The 20,830-nt window shown below is 50.4% G+C and overlaps 8 protein-coding genes across 8 annotated transcripts; 5 read left to right on the plus strand and 3 right to left on the minus strand.

Annotated features, from left to right (window-relative positions):
* The first annotated feature begins 843 nt into the window (after positions 1-843).
* On the plus strand, positions 844-5,892 carry BDV17DRAFT_273521 (ABC-2 type transporter-domain-containing protein). Its single transcript, XM_073759019.1, has 2 exons — positions 844-1,648; positions 1,723-5,892. The coding sequence occupies exons 1-2, from the start codon at positions 964-966 to the stop codon at positions 5,532-5,534; spliced, it is 4,497 nt and encodes a 1,498-aa protein (XP_073611762.1). The 5' UTR covers positions 844-963; the 3' UTR covers positions 5,535-5,892.
* A 648-nt stretch (positions 5,893-6,540) lies between these two features.
* BDV17DRAFT_273522 (RNA-binding protein) lies at positions 6,541-7,763 on the plus strand. The gene is made up of 3 exons (XM_073759020.1): positions 6,541-6,885; positions 6,959-7,187; positions 7,246-7,763. Exons 1-3 carry the CDS (start codon positions 6,693-6,695, stop codon positions 7,436-7,438), a joined length of 615 nt encoding a protein of 204 aa, XP_073611763.1. The 5' UTR covers positions 6,541-6,692; the 3' UTR covers positions 7,439-7,763.
* A 21-nt stretch (positions 7,764-7,784) lies between these two features.
* On the minus strand, positions 7,785-8,549 carry BDV17DRAFT_202612 (uncharacterized protein). Its single transcript, XM_073755281.1, has 3 exons — positions 8,415-8,549; positions 8,191-8,338; positions 7,785-8,134 (listed from the first exon to the last, which is right to left on the minus strand). Exons 1-3 carry the CDS (start codon positions 8,426-8,428, stop codon positions 7,889-7,891), a joined length of 408 nt encoding a protein of 135 aa, XP_073611764.1. The 5' UTR covers positions 8,429-8,549; the 3' UTR covers positions 7,785-7,888.
* Positions 8,550-9,461: 912 nt separating this feature from the next.
* On the plus strand, positions 9,462-10,617 carry BDV17DRAFT_202657 (uncharacterized protein). Its single transcript, XM_073755282.1, has 3 exons — positions 9,462-9,841; positions 9,906-10,013; positions 10,078-10,617. Exons 1-3 carry the CDS (start codon positions 9,486-9,488, stop codon positions 10,562-10,564), a joined length of 951 nt encoding a protein of 316 aa, XP_073611765.1. The 5' UTR covers positions 9,462-9,485; the 3' UTR covers positions 10,565-10,617.
* Positions 10,618-11,131: 514 nt separating this feature from the next.
* On the minus strand, positions 11,132-13,587 carry rgd1 (putative Rho GTPase activator (Rgd1); the record flags this gene model as incomplete). The annotated part of the gene is made up of 9 exons (XM_073760524.1): positions 11,132-11,243; positions 11,314-11,384; positions 11,440-11,534; positions 11,590-11,733; positions 11,780-12,299; positions 12,352-12,554; positions 12,607-13,213; positions 13,286-13,339; positions 13,408-13,587. 9 exons carry the CDS (start codon positions 13,585-13,587, stop codon positions 11,132-11,134), a joined length of 1,986 nt encoding a protein of 661 aa, XP_073611766.1.
* A 592-nt stretch (positions 13,588-14,179) lies between these two features.
* Positions 14,180-17,121, plus strand: BDV17DRAFT_202711 (transcription factor domain-containing protein). Its single transcript, XM_073755283.1, has 6 exons — positions 14,180-14,576; positions 14,713-14,819; positions 14,869-15,177; positions 15,234-15,671; positions 15,727-15,992; positions 16,052-17,121. The coding sequence occupies exons 1-6, from the start codon at positions 14,337-14,339 to the stop codon at positions 16,762-16,764; spliced, it is 2,073 nt and encodes a 690-aa protein (XP_073611767.1). The 5' UTR covers positions 14,180-14,336; the 3' UTR covers positions 16,765-17,121.
* Positions 17,122-17,806: 685 nt separating this feature from the next.
* On the plus strand, positions 17,807-19,107 carry racA (putative Rho GTPase Rac). The gene is made up of 6 exons (XM_073755284.1): positions 17,807-17,978; positions 18,041-18,073; positions 18,131-18,189; positions 18,252-18,432; positions 18,495-18,727; positions 18,792-19,107. Exons 1-6 carry the CDS (start codon positions 17,946-17,948, stop codon positions 18,850-18,852), a joined length of 600 nt encoding a protein of 199 aa, XP_073611768.1. The 5' UTR covers positions 17,807-17,945; the 3' UTR covers positions 18,853-19,107.
* Positions 19,108-19,213: 106 nt separating this feature from the next.
* BDV17DRAFT_273538 (translation initiation factor eIF1) lies at positions 19,214-20,736 on the minus strand. The gene is made up of 4 exons (XM_073759021.1): positions 20,373-20,736; positions 20,064-20,138; positions 19,867-19,959; positions 19,214-19,810 (listed from the first exon to the last, which is right to left on the minus strand). The coding sequence occupies exons 1-4, from the start codon at positions 20,398-20,400 to the stop codon at positions 19,662-19,664; spliced, it is 345 nt and encodes a 114-aa protein (XP_073611769.1). The 5' UTR covers positions 20,401-20,736; the 3' UTR covers positions 19,214-19,661.
* Positions 20,737-20,830: the final 94 nt, after the last annotated feature.

The following is a 20,830-nucleotide window of genomic DNA, read 5'->3' on the forward strand; positions in this document are numbered from 1 at the left end:
CTGAGTAGATTGCAGTAAAGGGGCGATTCATCGCTCGGAGAAGTTGCGATCCGAAGACCCAGGCGAAGGGCCAAGAGGAATCGGTTGAGGGCGTTGCAGATGGGCTCTTGTTGTTCGAAAACAGCGCTAGTCCCAATGTGGATCGGATGTCGGATGTCACTTTTGGGGAAGCAGCACACTGCAACTTCGCAACAACGTCCAGTATCTCATGATCCTTGCTAGTCGACCTAATCAATCTAGGCGTTACAATACCACTGCTATCCTTGGCGTTGCTACCCCCGAAGCCAGTTTCTGGTTCATTATAATGGAAAGGAAGCAGAACATGCCATCTCTCATGCATCGTTCTGGATTATGGACCAAGCGAAGCCAACACACCATTTGCCAGAAAGAATGACGGGCGAATACAGGCTATACATATACCGCAACGTGCTGGTCTCATGGATGATCCCAGATGCGGCGCGGAGTTCTGGTCATGGAGACATGGATCCTACACTCCTGTCAAAGACGCAAACCGGCCCATTCGCATCGTGGCCCGGCTAGACCCATGTGGCCGGAATCAACGATATTAATGAGATAATGTGAGCTTCGGCGCTCAAACTGTCCTCGGGGCCCCGGAAGATCTTTTGAACGTCATGCTTTCCTGCACTTCGGGTTCCCATACTGCCGGCCGGCAGCACATTCTTAGCGGGAACTACTGCCCAAGTCTTGTCAATCGGAGAAATCATTATGTATGCCAAATCCGTTCCGGCCGGCTTTCAAAAGACATGACGGCAGATCTGCTGCCTGGGAACTGGCCTTGTATCATCCGTCACATAAAGTAGTAATAAAAGGGCAGAGGGCTGGCATTTGTTTGCTGATATCCAAGTCTCTAACTTCCATACAAATACTACTTCAGGCTATGATAACACCTTTTTCTCGTTGGCATCAAGAATTCACAGCTGCTTGCCTACCTTCGACGACAAGATGTCGTTTCTTGGGTCCATAGTTCCCAATTTACCACGATCCCAGCCGGTAGTCGGTCACAACATACCTCAATTGCACGACTTTGACGAGAACGATCACATCGATCACAATCGCTCCACGAATGCGCACACCGGCAATTCAGAGAAGGACAAGAGTGAGAATGGAGAGACACTGCACGGAGATGAGGCTGGAGAAGCTCGCGTGGCTTCACTGGCCCGACAATTGACACGCCATTCTACGAGGCTTACGGCAAAGAGCACGCTCGAAAACCCATTCTTTCTCGATGACCCTGAATCGACTCTCAATCCCCAAAGTCCCAACTTCCGAGTCCGCGACTGGATGAAAATGCTTTTGGAAATCAGATCTCGGGATCCACAGAAATATCCTGATCGAACGGCTGGTGTTGCTTTCAAAAAACTTAGCGTGCATGGTTTTGGATCACCGACTGATTACCAGAAAGACGTCTTGAATGTGCTCCTTGAGGCTGGGACAATAGCTCGCAGACTGGTTGGAATAAAGATGCCGAAGATCCATATTCTCCAAGATTTTGAAGGATTGGTGCGAAGTGGTGAGATGCTTGTTGTCCTTGGAAGGCCAGGAAGCGGATGTTCCACCTTCCTCAAGACTATCGCGGGTGAAATGAATGGCATCGAAATGTCAGAAGATGCAGTCTTGAATTACCAGGGTGAGTTTCTTCGAGAACCAAATTAACGGCAATACAAAGACAAGGGTCTCTAATAAGATGGCGTTTGACTTTAGGTATCTCCGCCAAGAATATGCACAACTCGTTCCGCGGCGAAGCAATTTATACAGCAGAAAATGACATTCACTTCCCTCAGCTTTCAGTAGCGGACACGCTCACATTTGCTGCGCTTGCCAGAGCACCGCGTAACCGCTTTGAAGGAGTAAGCCCTAAGCAATACGCCGAACACATGAGAGATGTGGTTATAGCTATGCTTGGTCTCTCGCATACGATCAACACCCGTGTGGGTAATGACTTCGTTCGCGGCGTGAGTGGCGGCGAGAGGAAGCGTGTTAGTATTGCAGAGGCTACTTTAAGCCAGGCGCCACTTCAGTGTTGGGATAATAGCACGAGAGGACTTGATAGTGCCAACGCTTTGGAGTTCTGCAAAAATCTGGCTTTGATGAGCAAGTATAGTGGTTCGACCGCCTGCGTGGCCATATACCAAGCCTCTCAGAACGCCTATGATGTCTTCAATAAGGTGACGGTTCTTTATGAAGGGAGACAGATCTATTTCGGACGCACTGAAGATGCTAAGAAGTTTTTTGTGGATATGGGATTTGAATGCCCCGAGCGCCAGACGACGGCAGACTTTCTAACTTCGCTCACTAGTCCGTCAGAGCGCCTGATACGTCCTGGATTTGAGGACCGTGTCCCTCGCTCACCCGACGAATTTGCAGCTGCTTGGAAGAGGAGTGAGGACCGCGCTAAGCTCATGATCGAACTCGAGGAATTCGAAAGACAATATCCCATTGGTGGCGCCTCCTATAATGCTTTTGTTGATGCGCGCAAGGCCATGCAATCGAAACACCAGCGCGTGAAATCTCCATACACAATTTCAGTATGGCAGCAGGTCACATTGTGTGTGATTCGTGGATTTCAACGCCTCCGTGGGGACTTCAGTCTCACGGCAACTGCTCTCATCGGCAACTTCATCATGGCGTTGATTGTCGGATCAGTGTTCTTCAACCTGACCGACGACACAAATAGTTTCTACTACCGAGGGGCACTTCTTTTTTTCGCGGTCCTCTTGAACGCGTTCTCGAGTGCCTTGGAGATTCTGACACTTTATTCCCAGCGGCCAATAGTTGAAAAGCAGTCAAGATATGCCTTCTATCACCCTTTTGCGGAAGCGGTTGCATCAATGCTTTGTGATGTACCTTATAAAATCTTAAACTCATTTACTTTCAACGTTCCCTTATACTTGATGACCAATCTACGCCGTGAAGCCGGAGCCTTCTTTACGTTTTGGATTTTCTCGGTCGTCACCACGTTTACAATGTCGATGATCTTTCGAACATTTGCTGCGACATCTCGCTCACTTTCCCAAGCTCTTGTGCCTGCAGCAATTATAATGTTAGGCATGGTGATTTATACCGGCTTTACTATTCCTACTCGGAATATGCTTGGTTGGTCTCGGTGGATGAATTACATCAACCCCATTGCCTACTCATTTGAGAGCTTCATGGTCAATGAATTCGATGGCCGGACTTTTGAGTGTGCTGGTATCGTCCCATCCGGACTTGGCTATGAAGACACATCCATGCAGTATCGGATTTGCTCAACGGTGGGCGCGAAGACTGGATCTACAATGGTGGATGGGACCTCATACATTGATCTGAGTTATAACTACACGAAAACGCATTTGTGGCGGAATATGGGCATTCTGATTGCTTTCATGGTGTTCTTCGGTTTTACCTACCTTGCCGGCACGGAATACATTTCTGAGCAGAAATCGAAAGGCGAGGTTCTTCTTTTCCGCCGCGGCCATCAGCCGAGCATTTTACCGGGCGAGTCAGATCCCGAGAACTCTAGTCAGCTGGCCAATGCTCCGAAAACCGAGCAGTCTGAGCCCTCATCTTCTGCTAGGATTCAGAAACAAACTGCCATTTTTCATTGGGAGGACGTATGCTACGATATCAAAATCAAAGGGCAGCCGAGAAGGATCCTCGACAATGTTGATGGTTGGGTCAAGCCTGGCACCTGTACGGCCTTGATGGGGGTGTCCGGGGCAGGCAAAACAACCTTGCTAGACGTCCTGGCCACAAGAGTTACCATGGGAGTTGTCTCGGGCTCAATGCTTGTTAATGGGCGCTTGCGAGATCAGTCATTCCAGCGGAAGACTGGGTACGTGCAGCAGCAGGACTTGCATCTAGCCACTTCAACCGTGCGGGAAGCTCTCGCGTTCAGTGCATTGCTACGACAACCCGCCCACCTGAGCCGCCAAGAGAAGCTTGACTACGTCGAAGAAGTTATCAAGCTGCTTGGAATGGAAGCCTATGCAGATGCAATTGTGGGCATTCCCGGAGAGGGATTAAATGTTGAGCAACGCAAGCGATTGACAATTGGGGTAGAGCTCGCTGCTAAGCCTCAGCTTCTTTTGTTTCTGGATGAGCCTACTTCTGGTCTAGATAGCCAGACATCCTGGTCTATTCTGGACCTGATCGCTACGTTAACTCAGCATGGACAAGCAATCCTCTGTACCATTCATCAACCATCAGCAATGTTGTTTCAGCGATTTGACCGGCTTCTTCTTTTAGCGTCCGGCGGCAAAACCATCTATTTCGGGGAAATCGGAGCCAATTCTTCAACGCTCTCGAGCTACTTCGTACGCAATGGCTCCCATGAACTGCCTCCTGGCGACAATCCAGCTGAATGGATGTTGGAAGTGATTGGAGCAGCTCCCGGCTCTCACACGGAGATTGACTGGCCCAGGGTATGGCGCGATAGCCCAGAATATGCCAACGTTAAGGAGCACCTCGCCGAGCTGAAAGCCACATTGTCGGCAAAGCCGGCCCAGTCATCTGATGACCCTGGTGCTTTAGGCGAATTCGCCGCTCCATTCTATAGCCAGTTATGGGAGTGCCTAGTCCGGGTATTTGCTCAATATTACCGCACACCAACCTATATCTGGTCCAAAGCTGCGCTTTGTGCTTTGACGGCTCTTTATATCGGATTCTCGTTTTTCAATGCTCCTACCTCGCTCCAAGGCCTCCAGAATCAGATGTTTAGCGTGTTCATGCTGATGACGATTTTCGGTAATCTAGTGCAACAGATCATGCCCAACTTCGTTATTCAACGGTCTCTATACGAAGCACGAGAGCGCCCATCCAAAGCATATTCATGGAAGGCCTTCATGACAGCTAATATTCTTGTGGAACTCCCCTGGAATACACTTATGGCGGCCCTTATCTTCTTCTGTTGGTATTACCCGATTGGCTTGTATAACAATGCAAAACCAACAGACGCGGTAACAGAGCGCGGGGGTCTCATGTTCTTGCTGCTCTGGACATTCTTGTTGTTTACATCCACATTTGCGCACATGATCATCGCAGGAATCGAACTAGCAGAGACTGGAGGAAACATCGCAACAATGTTATTCTCCCTCTGCCTGATTTTCTGCGGTGTTCTTTCAACCGCGGATGCCATGCCTCGCTTCTGGATCTTCATGTATCGGGTCTCACCCTTTACATATCTGGTGTCGGCGATGCTTTCAACAGGCCTATCAGGCACAAATGTCGAATGCGAAGCTGTTGAATACTTGGTGTTTAATCCCCCGGACAACCAGACGTGTCAGGAGTATATGCAGGCCTACATGGACAGCACGATGAGCGGCTATCTCCAGGACCCCCGTGCCACATCCCAGTGCTCGTTCTGCACGACCGACAAAACAGATACATACCTCATGGCCATCGGCAGTAAGTTCGATGAGGCCTGGAGGAACTTTGGCCTCATGTGGGTCTACATCATATTCAATATCGTCGGCGCAGTGTTCATCTATTGGTTGGCTCGTGTGCCGAAGGGGAAGAAGATGGCTGGCTCGGCATAGGATCTCTCCAGATAGCCGAGTTAAAAAGTTCTCTGTCTTCTTGACTCCAACTTGCTCGGCCTCCTCCCCTTGCTTCCGCTTGCATCAATTGTTGAGATTGTTAGTTACTGTTTTATTTTTTCTGTCGTTGCCGGCTATAGTCTCTATTCGCAGTTGCCGTGCTTGTTTCACCTAATGCTGTCATTCTTTTCTCCGCCTGTATAATCGTCCGCATATAAATAGCTTTAGTATACATCAATAGAAATATTGTCGCTGTTCGAATGGCTTAAAGCTACTTGAGGCTCGTGAGCACATATATACTCGATCGAATCAACCCAAGCTGTAAAGAAAGCGCAACAATACTGGGGCAGAAGCGACCAGTTGAGTGACCGCATGATAAAGTAACTACTGATAAACATAAGGAAGGATCAACCCCGACCAGCGTGGCCCCAGGGAAAGAGCAGACCGACAGGAATGGAAGGAGCCAGAAAATCCAGCCAAGCCCTAAAAGTACGAAGTTGACGCCCGGAACCTCAGGCAATAATAAATGAGCACCAAGAGTGGGACCTTCTCACCGCCCAAGCCATGCCAAACCAACTGCCGGGCAGAAAAAAAGCGGAATGTGATTTTTTTTGCTTCTATCACCTTTGTTGTCGCGCATTTTTTCTACCCCGTTATTTGGAGATTTTTCCTTCGTTTTGGGTGTGGATTACGAGGCTATTACCGGAGGACATCAATTGCAATTTGAAAATCTTTTTTGAACGCTGCGTGATCTCTAATCACCGAGCAACAACAATGGCCGAGAAGAAGCGCAAGCTCGAGACTCCCGCGGAGGACGTCGCCGCCGCCGGACCCGAAGGCAAGAAGGCCAAGCGCGACTCAAAAGAAAAGGGGGAGAAGAAGCGCAAGGATAAGGATGTTGCTGGCGCCGTGAACGGTGGTGAGGAGGTCGAGGTAAAGGAGAAGAAGGACAAGAAAGAGAAGAAAGACAAGAAGGAAAAGATGGAGAAGAAGGAGAAGAAGGAAAAGAAGGAAAAGAAGGAAAAGAAGGAAAAGAAGGAAAAGAAGGAAAAGAAGTCCAAGGATGTAACGGAGGAAGACGAAGAGACACCCGCCGTCGAGACGAACGGCGCCGAGGCCGAACCCGAACCGCAAGTCAGCCAGGACGCACCAGAAGCAATGGATATTGACGGTGATGTGGAGGCCAAGGAAGAGAAGTCGGGAAAGGAAAAGAAAAAGAAGGACAAGAAAGCGAAGAAAGAAAAGAAGCAGAAGGAACAACAACAAAACGGAGAGACAGAGGACGGACAACAAGAGGCGGAAAAGGGTGCTGCCCCAAAGCAAAAGGCAGCCAGGTTCATCGTCTTCGTCGGTAAGGATAGCCTGCTCGCGCGCGCATATCACATGCATCTAGGGCCCAGTCAACTAACTAGTGGCGTCTGCAGGAAACCTCCCCTACTCTGCCAACACCGAATCCCTGAAGGCACACTTCGAGAAGATACAACCGATATCCGTGCGAGTGGCGACGCAACCCGACAAGCCCACAAAGTCGCGCGGCTTCGGGTTCGTCGAGTTCGACAACTACGACCGGATGAAGACCTGTCTGAAGCTCTATCATCACTCGTCGTTCGATGACGGGAAGTATCCTCCTCGTCGCATCAATGTCGAATTGACGTAAGTCGCCAAGTTCTCTCTTATATCAGCGCTATCAACTGACAAACCATGCTATTAGTGCCGGCGGCGGCGGTAAGTCAGAACACCGAAAGGCCAAGATTGAATACAAGAACCAGAAGCTTGCGGAGGAACGGAAACGCCAGGCGAAGGAGACCCAGACGGAGAAGGTTGTAAAGAAGGCTAAGGCTGAGGAGAACCCCGCGGATGACTATGCAAACATTCATCCCAGCCGAAGGCCTCGCATGGCTTAAGGGGACAGTGGGATTGTTGGTTATACGTATAAAAGCACCTACAGATGTTGGAGTCTTACCTTTATTGTCGCTTTCAGCAAGTTTGAGCAGATACCCTGAATCTGTATGAGATGATATTTTACATGGATTGTGCCCTAACAGTGCGTGGTGTGTGTGTATGTCTAAACAAGGAAGGTGCAACAACAGCCCTGGAGGCGCTGACCGGTTGCTTCTGCTTATTTCGAGACAACTGCTCCTTCCTGATGACATCCGATACAATCAATGGCCTTTGCAAGGCAGGTACGATGGAATATGGGAGCAGTCGCTCCTTAACCATACCCAAGCAGAGCTGCACGGGTCCAGTGCCCAGGTAATCTACGCTTTTAAAAATACCTTTGTAGGGCAATGCAAGAACAATAGGTAGTTTAAACATGCTTCATATTGCCGACGTGTCTGTATAGGCTCCGTCATCTAAAGCTCGCCAACCTGACCATCTACAACCCGCATGCGCTGAACTACGTCCACAGCAAAATCCCATACATTTCGCGCTAAAACAAATAGCGGCACCTCGGGCTCATTCTCGCGGGTCAAATGTAGCTGGAAAAGTAGTAAAGACATGCTGATGAAGCTGGCCATGGAAACGACGAGAAGCGAGGCAGTGGTTTCACGCTTTATCGTAGCGTGGTTCTGAGTCGCATGATATAAAAAGGTCAAAGTCTAAAGGCAGTGTCAGCGACTTGGTACTCGGCTGCCGTAGGGGTAGAGAAGCTCACAGTTGTGATCGAGATCCATGCTGGCAACAGAAGACGAGGATCCGAAGATGCACCAGAAAGATAGAGAACCCAAGAAGTCATATATGCAATCAATCCGTTCGTTGTAAGAAGACGGATAACAACAGCGGGTGGGGTATAATTCAAAAGCCTGATGCGCGGGCAAACAGTCAGTCAGAGATCATCTCTCCAAGAGTGAAACCGCATATCTCCAATGATAGACATACCAACGAGACATCATACAATCAGCAAAAAAGTAAGAAAGGTATGCGGATGCACAGCACTGCAAATGGTGTTAGCGCAACCATAATTGGACGAAACCTGTGCTCGTCCATCAAAGAGTCGAGCCTCAAGACAACAACTGTTACATACCCACATGATAGCCAATGCTACCTCCGTTACTCGAAATCTTCTCTCAACATCCCAATTCTCCCCGACGCTCCCGACGATCGCTGCCGCCCACCCCTCACGTCCCATTCCCGGCCGAATATGGAGAAGTTCGGCCAGAAAAGTGAAGGCACATCGAAGCCCCCACCATGCCGCTGGCGCGGTACTCATTGCGCGGCATACCAACAGAGGCACCCACCACTTCCGATCAACCCCTAATATAACGGCAACCCGTGGATGTAGGGCTGACGGGGTCGTATGCCCGGCGTCATTGCTGGTAGATGTTTGAGACGTAGAAACGGGGGAGGGCGGCACAGCTGTCTGTGTATCTGGGGAAGCCACCTCTTTATCACGGAGTAAGGCCGGTGGTAAATCGATAGAGGGCAAGTATGACGGGGCCGCGGTCAGACGAGAATGTATTAAGTCAGGCTCAGGAGACGATGGGCAGGGAGAGAAGGGTGGAGGAGCATCATCACGTCGAGGAGCCAGCCTTAACTAAACGGCAAAAGCAGCCGTCGTGCGAGCAATGCTAGGAGAATCGAGCCGAGAGGAGAAAATGTAATAGGAGCGGCGTCCAATATCGCTGAAGACCGTTCGTGCTTGCAAGTGCTTGTCTGTCCGCTTTTCTAGTCCAAATTGGCAATTGTCGACTATCCCACCCTAATCAGTAATAAAAGACGGAGTCTGAAATTGACTGCCACAAATCTGCACTTCGACGGGTCGAGAGAGATCGACAACGCCCTGGAGAAGCGTTCAAGGATAGAAGTCGAACTTAGAAGTCGAACTTGTCCCGCGGACCCCCAAGTCCCTCAATTGGCGCGTCACGTGAGACGCGGGTTTCTGGCGTCGCCGAAAAATCGCAGCATTTCAGAACATCGAAGAACCAGCTTGGCTCGCAACTCATTCTCACAATGGCGTCCTCCGTCTCGAGAGCACCACTGATATCACTTACCCGAACACGCACCGTGATTTTCTCGTCACAGTCTACAATCGCGCCTCTACAATGCCGCCAATTCTCGCTCTCCTCCCAAAGTAATGGGAGAATGGCCCTACCCCAGACAGCGCAAGTGAGGCAACCAGCCCAGCCCAGTATGAAGTCGAGGGGACAGCAAATGGCACGGTCTGAGCTGCCGCAAGATGTTGGGTTGCTACCGGGGACCTTTATTCGTCCCTTGTGGAGGGATTTGCCGTCTATCTTTCAATATCCAAGGGAGCGATTACATTTTGAATGGCTGTGGGCGAAATCATGGTTTCAGAATTTCCTCGGGTGAACACGCGTCCTTTTTATGTGCTGGATGCTAGGTCGGTATGGTCGAGCTAACAAGTCATAGGCTTGTCGTCTATAGTAAAACAGAGGGCAAAGGACTCCCGCTACGATTGAAAGAACGACGACAGGTAGCACGCGAGTTCCATAAACGGATGTACTCTGCGTTTGCCGAGTAAGCTTCTTCCGAGTTGCGATTCATGCTTATCATTTGCTAATACGATTGTCCCAACTCCCAGCGGCGATGTGGCTACCCTGCGCAAGATCTGCTGCACCGGCCTCGCCAACAACCTCACCGGCCGCATCACAGCCCGCCCGAAGGGCGAGAAAGTCACCTGGTCCCTAGACAAATACATTCGCTCCCCCTCGACATTCTTCACCGGACTCCGCGTCGTGTCAGACCGTGCTGTACAGATCCCCGAACTGCGCGACTCCGGCGTTCGCCAGGTCATTCTCCGTATCACAAGTCGCCAGTCAACAGGCAAGGTGCGCCAACCATCACGCGGCAAAAGTCCCACCGAGAAGCCAGTCAAGCAGCAAAATTGCACCGAGTATATTGTTATCCAGAAGCTCCGGTGGCTGGGTGAGGAGGAGCCCTGGCGCGTGTGGGGCCATGCCACGCCCACGACTATGGACGACCTAAGCAGCCCTCACTTTGCAATGGGCCTGTCTGCATTCGAACGTCTAGAAGCTATGAAACACGACATGGCCGGCGGCAAGCGATAAAGTCGCTGGACCTGATTTTCTGTCTCCCGCCTTTATCCAAGGAGACGACACTCCGCTTCGGCTGGATGTCGCCTACCCATGAGTGCTTCGGTTGTTGGTCTAGCTTCAGTACTCCGGAGTAAGGATCCATATCTCGAGCCTTCTATCCCGCGGAGAAGGGATTCTCGGCGGCTTCACCAGTTTCTGTGATATTAGTCCCTCATGTCCTTGAATGCCTCGAGCACCACCGCTCTCGGTGGCTGATTTACTGTGATTGTTATTACGAGCGTACTGCATTTGTACTATACTCCGCCGTCCTCATCTATTGTCCTTCAAATACTGTACTTATTTACCATGCCCTTGAAGCTTTACCTATAGGACTGAGCGAAAAATTCGTGTAACCATGAGAAGAAACCTTACGGACCATATAAACATTTGGTAATAACGCATAAAAAGATAGGTATCTCCCATCGCCAAGCGGAATCATGTACAGTACAGGCATAAGCATAAAACATGAATCAAACCAGATACAACAAATATAGAGTGGAACGATTAGTTTTCCAGAACATAAGCCTAGGAGACTGGCGTCTAATCATCGTCAAATATCTGGAACGTGTTGTTGAGTATAGTCTCAATCACGCGTACCTGCCAGCCGGCATCCGCGATGTTGCCGACTGAGCTTGCACCCATTAGGGTTGGTCTTGGGTAAGGGATAGTTTGTTAGCAATGTACTGTGCAACAAAATTTAGGAGATTGGGGATAGGGCGTACCCAAAGCAGATTGCGATGTTGCCTGCGTTCATTCGATTCTGAGTGTAGTGTTCTTGAACCTTGTTCAGGTGCTGAACTGGGTTAGCAACGAGGAAGGATAAGCCGTTGCAAGGCTTGGAGGCTCACCAGTATCAAAGCTCTCAAGGTCGCATAATGCGCGTCAGGCAGGCCATTGATTATTGCGTGGAGCGAATCCCTTCGTTGGATGTCGTCATCTAGGCCTGGGTTGAAAGTCAGTATTGACATGAGTGAGAACGCTATATCGAAGAAGCTTACGGGCTGCATCAATAAAGCTTGAATATGCTGCTGAGGTAAATAATGGGTCCGGAAGGTCCCTGAAGAACTGCTTCAAGAGGCCGGCGACGCTGTTTACATCATGGTGGAAGCTCTCTGGGTTGGTGTAATCAACTTGAGACGAGTCTGTAGGTATATTAGAGGCGGTTTCCAGAAATGTTCGAGTACGCACCGTTATCAAACAAAGCCTTCATCTGGCTAATGTGCGTCGCGCTGCCTGAGAGCCGGTATATGCCCTCTACATCAAGGCCGAACAACTCCACCGCCTGGAAGCACTGATACACAATCATAGGAACAGCAGTCCCATCTCGAGCGTACAGATCGTCTAGTGAGACCCCGAAAACCGGTTTCAGCGGCGGAAGGTCTAAGTTCGGTGGATAGCCATTGCCAGGAGGTCCTTGCTGGGCTGGCGGCGGTCCGGGGTTGACGACATGCAAGTGAGACGGCGGTCCGGATGAGGTAGGGTATGGAGGCTGGAAAGGTGGCGGCGAGAAGGAATCTGAGTCCTGCGGATATGGTGTAGACTGAGTATTTTCTAATGGGCCTGATGATGGTATCTGCACTGGTATTTGAGGCGGCTGTGAGGACGCAGGGGGCTGAGATGCAGGCGGCGGCGGCATCGCGACAGATTGTCGCTTCGTTTGCGTGCTTTGAGGGTTAGGAGCAGCAGGTGCCGTTGATCCTCCAAGGGTCTCATCATAGGTTAGACGAGAACAGCGAATCGGGTGCTTCAAGGGAACTCACTGGATGACGATGATACTGGATCTGCTCTTGAGTGATAGCCCCAGGAGCGAATTCATGACTCAAAACATAGTCATGGTAGTCTTTCTGGTTGTCGATTTGCTGTATTACTTCACGAAGGCTCTTGGAAGTAGCACCAGTCTCTCCGTCTTTCAATGGGTTGATGGATAAGCCCTGACCTAACAGTAACTTCTCGTTGAATGTTCCTGAGCGGCCGGTCAGTAATGAAACGCACGTATGTCATCGGACGAAGCGTACCAAACTTCTGCATCTGCAGAGCAAGGCCTGCGTCGCATTCAGTGATTAATTGCTGAATGTTTCGCACAGCCTGAGGTCGATGGGTCGAGATCAGCTCCTGTCGAGCCGACTGAGCAGCCGAAACCTTGGCCCCATAGTCCGAGTCCGCGATTTGGACCTTGCGCAGTAGATCCTCCTCCTGCTGAGCAACGGACTTGGTACCCTTAAAGCCAAACTTCCCGCCCGCTTTCTCCCCTGTCTTGACCCGGTCATACTGCTCCGCCAGGGAGTCGTACTTGGCCTTTGCCTTTTCAGCCAATGCCTCCGCCTCGATTACTTTCTTTTCCGCGCTTAATCCTTCATGCTTCCATTGCTTGCGCCCTCGCTCGATGTTGCCAGCGAGTTCATTGAGGTTATCGGCCATCTGCTGCAGAGATGCTGCAAATTGAAGCCCATGGTCCGCCATGCGATCATGGAAGCCATTGAGTTCAACACAACCATAGCTGTAGGTTCCCTGACGGTTGTCGGATTTATGTGCGGCGTCGTACAGGGTGCGGGACACTTTCCTCAAGCCTTGGGCGTGCTCTTCTTCCAGAATCGATCTCTTTTTCAGGAACGAAGCGAAATCCTTTGTAAAGAGATCCGTTAGCGCTTTTGAACATTTGAAATATCTAGTAGCGTCGAAATGGCGTGGACGAACCCTAGCGGAGGCAACGCTTTGCTTCAACCGAGTCAGGAGAGTGTTTACGCCGATCTATGTGGCTGCCGTTAGTGGAATCTCTTCACACAAACAAGAATGGCTATTGCGCAGTTCATATTCACCTCGGAATAGATCACTTTGTCCAAACGAGCCCTCAACTCCTCTGAAACGACCGGGGGTGGACGGACCTCCAGGCCTGAAGCGGACGGGGGGGCGGCAGAGCCGGCACTTAAGGGTGGTCCTGGGTCCCCGGACGAGGGAGTGTTTGGCGCGGGGCCATCATGGAGAGTGCCATCCGCCATCAGGGAGACTGGCACGCGGAAGCAATAAACAATATGGTATTTGAGGTTCAGGAGCAGGAGAGAAAGCGCACGAGGTAAAGAACGGAGCTGGATGAACAATGACGGAAGCCTAAGCAGCCAAGTCGAGTGCTCTAGAAAGAGGATGTCACCAGTTGGGCGACGTGGGTCGATCTTGGCTGTTCTGGGGTTAGTGTGTGGCTTGGGGCCAGGCACCATCAATAGCACTCCACGTGATTTTCAGACCATGCGACGAACTCTGCCAGCAACTGCGATGCCTGCAGAACACTTTATTGGCATCTATTTATATGCTCACAGTATATACAGATCATGTAGAAACCGACAGGGCATATAGGCAGCAGAGAGCTGCCGACCAGATGCTTGATCGCGGCTTATGCGTCTCGAATATCAAGCGTCATGGCGCAGCTAATAGTTGAGCAACAGGTTCTCTGTCCCGCTATGACAGACGGTAGATTAGAGTCTCGAAAGGCCATTGATTTGTATATCTCATAGAGCGGGTATGGTCTTGCTCATGGTTGCCATCCTCCCTGCCATATAGGTGCCGGTGGGTACTTGAGGTTAGTTGCTAGCTGAGTCAGCAACCCTGCAGAACTGCCGAAATTCGCGATGGTGAACCACCAAAGTCTTCTTCCGATTTCCGGCACCTTCACCATAGCTGCTTTCTCCATATCGCATGTGCTCATACGCCCCTCGGTCCCATTCCGGCGGTTATTGACTTCTGATTTATACCGATGGACCTCGAGTACCGGGGTGTTCTGGCACAGAATGGATTCGCTCCGCATGCAAACCTGATCAACCCCCCGGCAAGCTCTAGCGACCTTCGGAACAACCCGAGACTTCCGCATCCACTGACTGGCTTCGACTTCCAATCCAGGTCCTCGGAGCCCGGAGACATGGAGAAGACCCCGCCTGTTACGGGGAAGCGGCGGGGTGGCTGTCGAAAAGCGTGTAACGAGTGTAAGCAGCAAAAGGTATGCCAGACCCATCCAGAGAACTGGGCCTCATGGCCAATGAGCTAAAAAGGAACTATACTCATGGACCCATCACCCAGTACTCCTTGTCTTGTCCAGCTTCATCGACGTCTAGCTAATCCTCGAGCCATAACAGTTACGATGTGATATCGTTCAGACACCGGCGGACGCCTGCTCGCGTTGTCGGCGGCTCCACATAGAATGCAAGGTCGAGCCTTCTTTCAGGCGCATTTCCAAGAGAAAGTAAATTGCGAGCCATCTAAACTTCGTCGTAGCTTACTGACCCTCATAGGCGCAATGCTGAAATGGAGCGCGAGATTGCAGATCTTCGCCAGCGGCTTTCTACTGATGGCAGTCATGCTCATGTTGACGAGGCTAGGGCCAGTGAGAAGATGTCTCAGTCTCCTGAAGACATTTACTATGGCCCTGATCCTGTGAACGTTGGTCGAGGACGGGCTTTATCTGCCAAGATAGAACCGCAGACGTTAGCCACTCCTTTAACTATGCACAGCGAAGGGTCAATGCTATCTCAAGATGACGGTACATGGAGGCTGGAAGATGTCTCCCTGTCTAGGCAAAGAGTAGCAAGGCTGTTTGATCAGTATGTTGCTTCCCTCATCTTCATCACCCAATTCAGCCCATGCTGACAATATCCAGGTTCTTCAAGTATTATCACCCTTTTCTTCCACTTTTGAATCCCCAGAAGCCTCCTGAGGAATACCTCCGTCGCTGTCCGTTCCAAGCATGGACGATAATCTGCGTTGCAAGCCGACGTGCGCCATCAGAACCAGGACTACTCAGTGCACTGTCGGGACCTGTCAGCAGATTATTGTGGTCGACGATAACAAGCGTACCGCAGGATTACCGCGTTGTGAAGGCTCTCTGCCTTCTTTGCACCTGGCCACTACCTACTACGAGCCAAAGGACGGATGCTACATTCATGCTGTGTGGTTTGATGATGCAAATTTCCATGCAGTTGGGACTGCACCGTCCTGTTCAGGCTGAAGAGTTCACGACGTTCCGGATGGAAGGTCAAGGCGAAGCTGTGAAAGATCGGCTACAGACATGGGTCATATGTAATATTGTGGCTCAAAAGTGAGTAGACTCCAGCCAAATTATTGTACTCAATGGCTTATTATTTGCTTCTCAGTGTCGCTACTGGATATGGGCAACCCCCGGGAACGATTTACGATTGGGCACTTGAACCGGCATCTCTTCGCGATGCGGATTACCACCCTTCAGAGGATTTGCGGACCCGCCTGCGCATCGAGAAGTTCTGTGATAGAGTCACAAAATCTTTGTACAGTAGCAGGCCGGACCCTGCAGAGTTCATCAGTTCGGAGAAGTTGCTGATTGCGCAGCTCTTGGAAAATGAACATAGAGAAATGGAGCTTGAATTTGGCAGAGGTATCTCCGGTAAGGCACCTCCTCGTTAGCTGCATTGTTCCCCATGACTAATTCAAATGTGTGGATAGCAATCAACATGATACATTTACGGGCCGCAGAACTACATCTACGGTATTTCGTGTTTCTAGGTTCTAATGCACGAAGTGATGATTTGACAAAGCTCTTCATCGCGACTACATCATTTCTTGGTCGTGTATTGGACCTCGAAACCTCCCCTGGGGAGCTTATTGGCCATGCTACGAATTACATACTCCAAATGATCATCTCGGCCGCGTTTGCGCTCATGAAACTACTGAAGAGTGATTTTCGGCGACACATCGATTTCGAACACGGAAAGTTATTATTCAACGGGGCAATTTCAGCTTTGAGGAGGATTAGCGTGATGGATCACGATCGACCGGTTCGACTCGCCGATATTTTGGCGCAGATGTGGAACGCTGGTGCTCCTGAAGCGTCAGGGGATGATACGTTACTCTTGAAGGTACGATGCCGCATGAGCATGAGCCACGTCTACGACACGGTTTGGCGCTGGCGACATCGATTCCGGCCGTTGAAGAGCACCGAAGATACACAAACCACGGCCGCTAATCCAAGCGTTCCAACGGCGCCAGTCCCTCGGCAGCCGGACGGGTCCCTGGAGGACCCAGGGCTGATGTATCCGCCGAGCTTTGATCAAGAAGGGGCATTTTTCAACGAGGCAGGATTCTCCGAAGTATTCGACTCACTCAATTGGGTGTTTGACGGGTTTCCGGATAGCTTCCCCGCCCCGCCGACTATGTAACTCCGGTGTGTTTATATAAAAGTTTGATATATAGGCAGAATTGCAGATTGATTGGACGGAAGCGGTGTTATGTACATAGCCTATTTTTTTTAGTTGAGATACCATTTTGAGCAGCTTACTGGATTGAGCGACACCTGAAACAATTGATATTGACAAAGGAACTGAGGTGATCAAAGCTTCGCGAGGTGGATCATGAACCCCGCATGTTTTCCGGCGATTGAGCATTGACTGATCGCAATTCCAATTGACAGGGAGAATGGAGATTTGGGTTTGGGGAATGCTAGTGGGCGACAGAGCGAACGGTCACTGGCAAATGGAGACCAAAGCTGAGGAATGATTCGTGCATCGTATCTCGGCCAGCTCTTTCCGTCGGCGAGTGGCTGTCTGCCTATCGCGCATCCAGGCGAAGGAACAATCGGACTGGATCCTGGTGATAGAGTACAATCTCACGCAGCCCCTCTGTACCTACGTGCTGTAGTGTGACTTTGACCTCTGTTGTTGTGATATAGACGAACCGCGGTTCCAGGAACAGGCCATGTGTGGTTCAGGAGAGGTTACCTGAAATAACCATCGCTATCATGGCTGTCAACTCAAGTAGCGCCGGACCTCAGTTGGTCGCAGGTCCAGACGCCGAGTGCTTGAAATAGCGAAAAGACGGCCTGGTTGGTTCTCTGCGAGCAAGCTAAATCTACTGATCAGATTGAGACTTCCATTCAAAAGTGACGGCGAGCATGCGCTAGAAAGCTGAGCTCCCTTAGTCTGTCAACCCTTTCCACTTCGACCAAAGAACCTCCGCCTAATTCCATAACTCCATCCCCTCCTCCTCTTCCTTCTCTCTTCCCTTTACCTCTACCTCTACCTCTACTGCGTCTCCCTCCGGCAACTGCTGCCTTTTCTTCCATACCTTTTCCCTGTTCTTTGTTTCTTTGCCAGTTTCCTTATCTCTTCATCTGTATACACCTCCGTTTGTCGCCGGCCCCGGTTCCGCTCTTCGATTTTTCCTGACTGATCGACTGGCGCTGTCCCTCCGTGCAGATACCCCCGTTTCACCTGTCGCTCCGCCTACCCATCCCACAACCTCCCTCCGTATTTATATCATTGCGTCGCTGGATCGATTGATACCCCGAGCCCGTTTGGTTATCGTTCCAATCGTGTATATAACTTTGAGTTTCTGAGTCACAATGGCGACCGGTCCTGCTACCCAGTCCCTGAAGGTCAGGAGCACTCTGCCAGTCTTCTGCGGCAACCCAGAGTCAATGGACTAATTCCACAACAGTGTGTCGTGACCGGCGATGGTGCTGTCGGCAAGGTTAGTCTCCCTTATCCTTTCGCTCACTATTCACCCGATGGCTAACCAATTGTTAAGACATGTCTTCTTATCTCCTATACGACCAATGCCTTCCCCGGCGAATACATCCCCACCGTGTCCGTTACCTCCTCCTTCAGCCCTATGATCTATTGAAGCTGCTGTTGACCTTTCATCACAGATTCGACAATTATACAGCTAGTGTCATGGTAGACGGCCGGCCGATTAGCTTAGGACTCTGGGATACTGCTGGACAGGAAGATTACGACCGACTTCGCCCATTATCATACCCACAAACCGATGTATTCCTCATTTGCTTCTCCATCGTCAGCCCCCCATCCTTCGACAACGTTAAGTCCAAGGTATTTTTTTACCACACCCGGTATTACCAGATCCCAGTGCCAGTTGGCTGACCTGCGCGCAGTGGTTCCCCGAAATTGAACATCACGCTCCTAACGTCCCAATCATTTTGGTCGGAACAAAGCTCGATCTGCGAGACGACCCCGCCCAGCTCGAAAGTCTCCGCATCAGGAAGCAGGAACCTGTCACATACGAGCAAGCTCTGGGCGTCGCGAAGGAGATCCGGGCACACAAGTACCTAGAGTGCTCTGCCCTAACACAGCGAAACCTCAAGAGTGTATTCGACGAGGCTATTCGGTAGGTTTCGCCATGACGTTACCCAAGCGTTGTGTTGGTCAAAGACTAACATACATTCTCCTAGTGCTGTGCTCAACCCGCGGCCTGCTGCGAAGCAAAGGAATAAGAAGTGTACGATTCTGTGAAGCAATCGCCCAACGCATTGGCTTCTCTACTATAACAAGCTCTATATCCCTACCTATCATCATCCTCCACCCAGACTAATAATATAAATAACTAATCCGGCGTTTCGGTTGTTGGGGATCTCGTGCCCCCGTCCCGCGATTTTGATGATTTTGAGTACCTCTGCCCACACCTTACCCGGGTGTCAACCGTGTCATGAGCCTGATGTTCTGCGTTTTGTATGTTCTTTTTCCTCTTTTCTCTTTTCGTTCATTGTTTCACTGCAAAGAGGGCCTGTGGTATTATTGCATTTTCTCCTTTCCTTCAGGTCAACGCAGTATAAAGATGTAACATGCCATACAATACCATGAATACATTTATCAACAAAGGCTACGCGCCGTTATACTAATAAAGTAGAGCATCCAAGCCGTTACTATAGAGTACTGATAGAGGTAGGAAAATGCAATGCAGTATCATGAGAACAGGACTTGCTTAGCTAGCTACCTGGTAGAATACTAAGAATGATAATGGAGTCACGAAATCCCCCTCAAGAACCCTTCTATATTGGTAGGTACTTCGATACGGATAACTTCCCCAAATCGCCCGTTCACGATTCTCAGGGACGAGTTGAATAGTGCATCGGTTCGACAATAGCCCAAGTCCAGCACACCGGATATAGGAATATTCTGATTCAACCACCAACTACCCATACCTTCGCAGTTGAGGCTAACGCAATGAATAGGCGGGTAATGATAGGCGACTCTTTGCAATCGCCATCCCGAAGGTAACGTGGACTGGGAAGAAGGGACCGGAACGGGGCGTGGCTTCTAACTTAGAAACCGTGGACCTTGATGGTCTTGGCATCAAGTTCAAGGCCCTCCTTCTTGTCGGTCAAGAACTCCTGAACATCCTTACGCTGATCTCCTTGGAGCTGAATCACCTCTCCCATCTCAGTGTCGTTAACGATGGTGCCATTGCAAGCTGAGGCTCATATTAGCCGGGCCAGCGTGAGGCGTAGTCAGATACCAAGAACATACCGAATTTCTTCTTGATAACCTTCAAGATCTTCTTCTGGTCAAACTTCTTAGGGAGACCCTGGACCGTAGTCAAGGTCTTTCGACCATTGCGCTCTGCAGGTTGATGTTAGAACAAGGCAAGTCGACCGGAGGCGGTGAGGTGCAAAGTGGAGTTTGCGGCAGCTGGGAAGTGCAAGCCGGAGGGACGTGACACGTACGTTGAATCCGTATATGGATGTAGTTTTGAGACTGCTTAGTCTCGCCGGTGTCTTCGTCAGCTTCGGCGAAGGGGTCTAAGAGCACGTGTCAGCCTGGAATCACGATCAGAAATTACCCCGCCATAAGGGCCCACGAGACCGCAGGAACGGCGTAAGCAGCGAACAAGAGACCCAGTTAAAAGAACAGTAGCTCGCAGCGGCAGATATGAAAAGATGTCTAACTCCGCCAGAGCAGAGAACCATCCTCGAAACTGGGCGCATCGCGGGCTTGTGGGCTTAGGCGCTGAGGGAAGGGGTGGCGAGCCTTACCGAAGGTCTTAAGGTTTTCGATGGACATAAACTCGGCCTTTTGTCGTAAACGGCCCTTAAAAGCGGTTTCTTGTAGGTAAAACTGAGGGCGAGAATTAAATCTCTGTAAAAGCGATCGCGGGTCTGGATGTTTGGTAGTATGAAGCGTGGAAGTTCGAAAGTGGATGAAGAGTCAGAGGAGGAAAGGAAAGATCCTTATGAGGGGCGCGGCTGTGACTCTGTGGCCTTGTGGGGGAAGGCGGTGTCGCCGGGTGACTAAGCCTCTTTCTACGGCACCCGTCTTCACACCCGATCTTTGATCTTTGTCTTGGGTCACTGCAGGCTTGTACAGCCTTGTGCTACTCAGGAACTTATCGCTCCCGCGGTCTCAAACCCCCGGCCTATTGGTGGCGCCGCCATATGCAAAAAAAAAAAAAAAAAAAAAAAAAAAAAAAAAAAAAAAAAAAAAAAAAAAAAAA

Source organism: Aspergillus undulatus (assembly GCF_047715775.1).
Source record: "Aspergillus undulatus strain CBS 261.88 unplaced genomic scaffold BDV17scaffold_61, whole genome shotgun sequence".
NCBI classification, from domain to species: Eukaryota; Fungi; Ascomycota; class Eurotiomycetes; order Eurotiales; family Aspergillaceae; genus Aspergillus; species Aspergillus undulatus.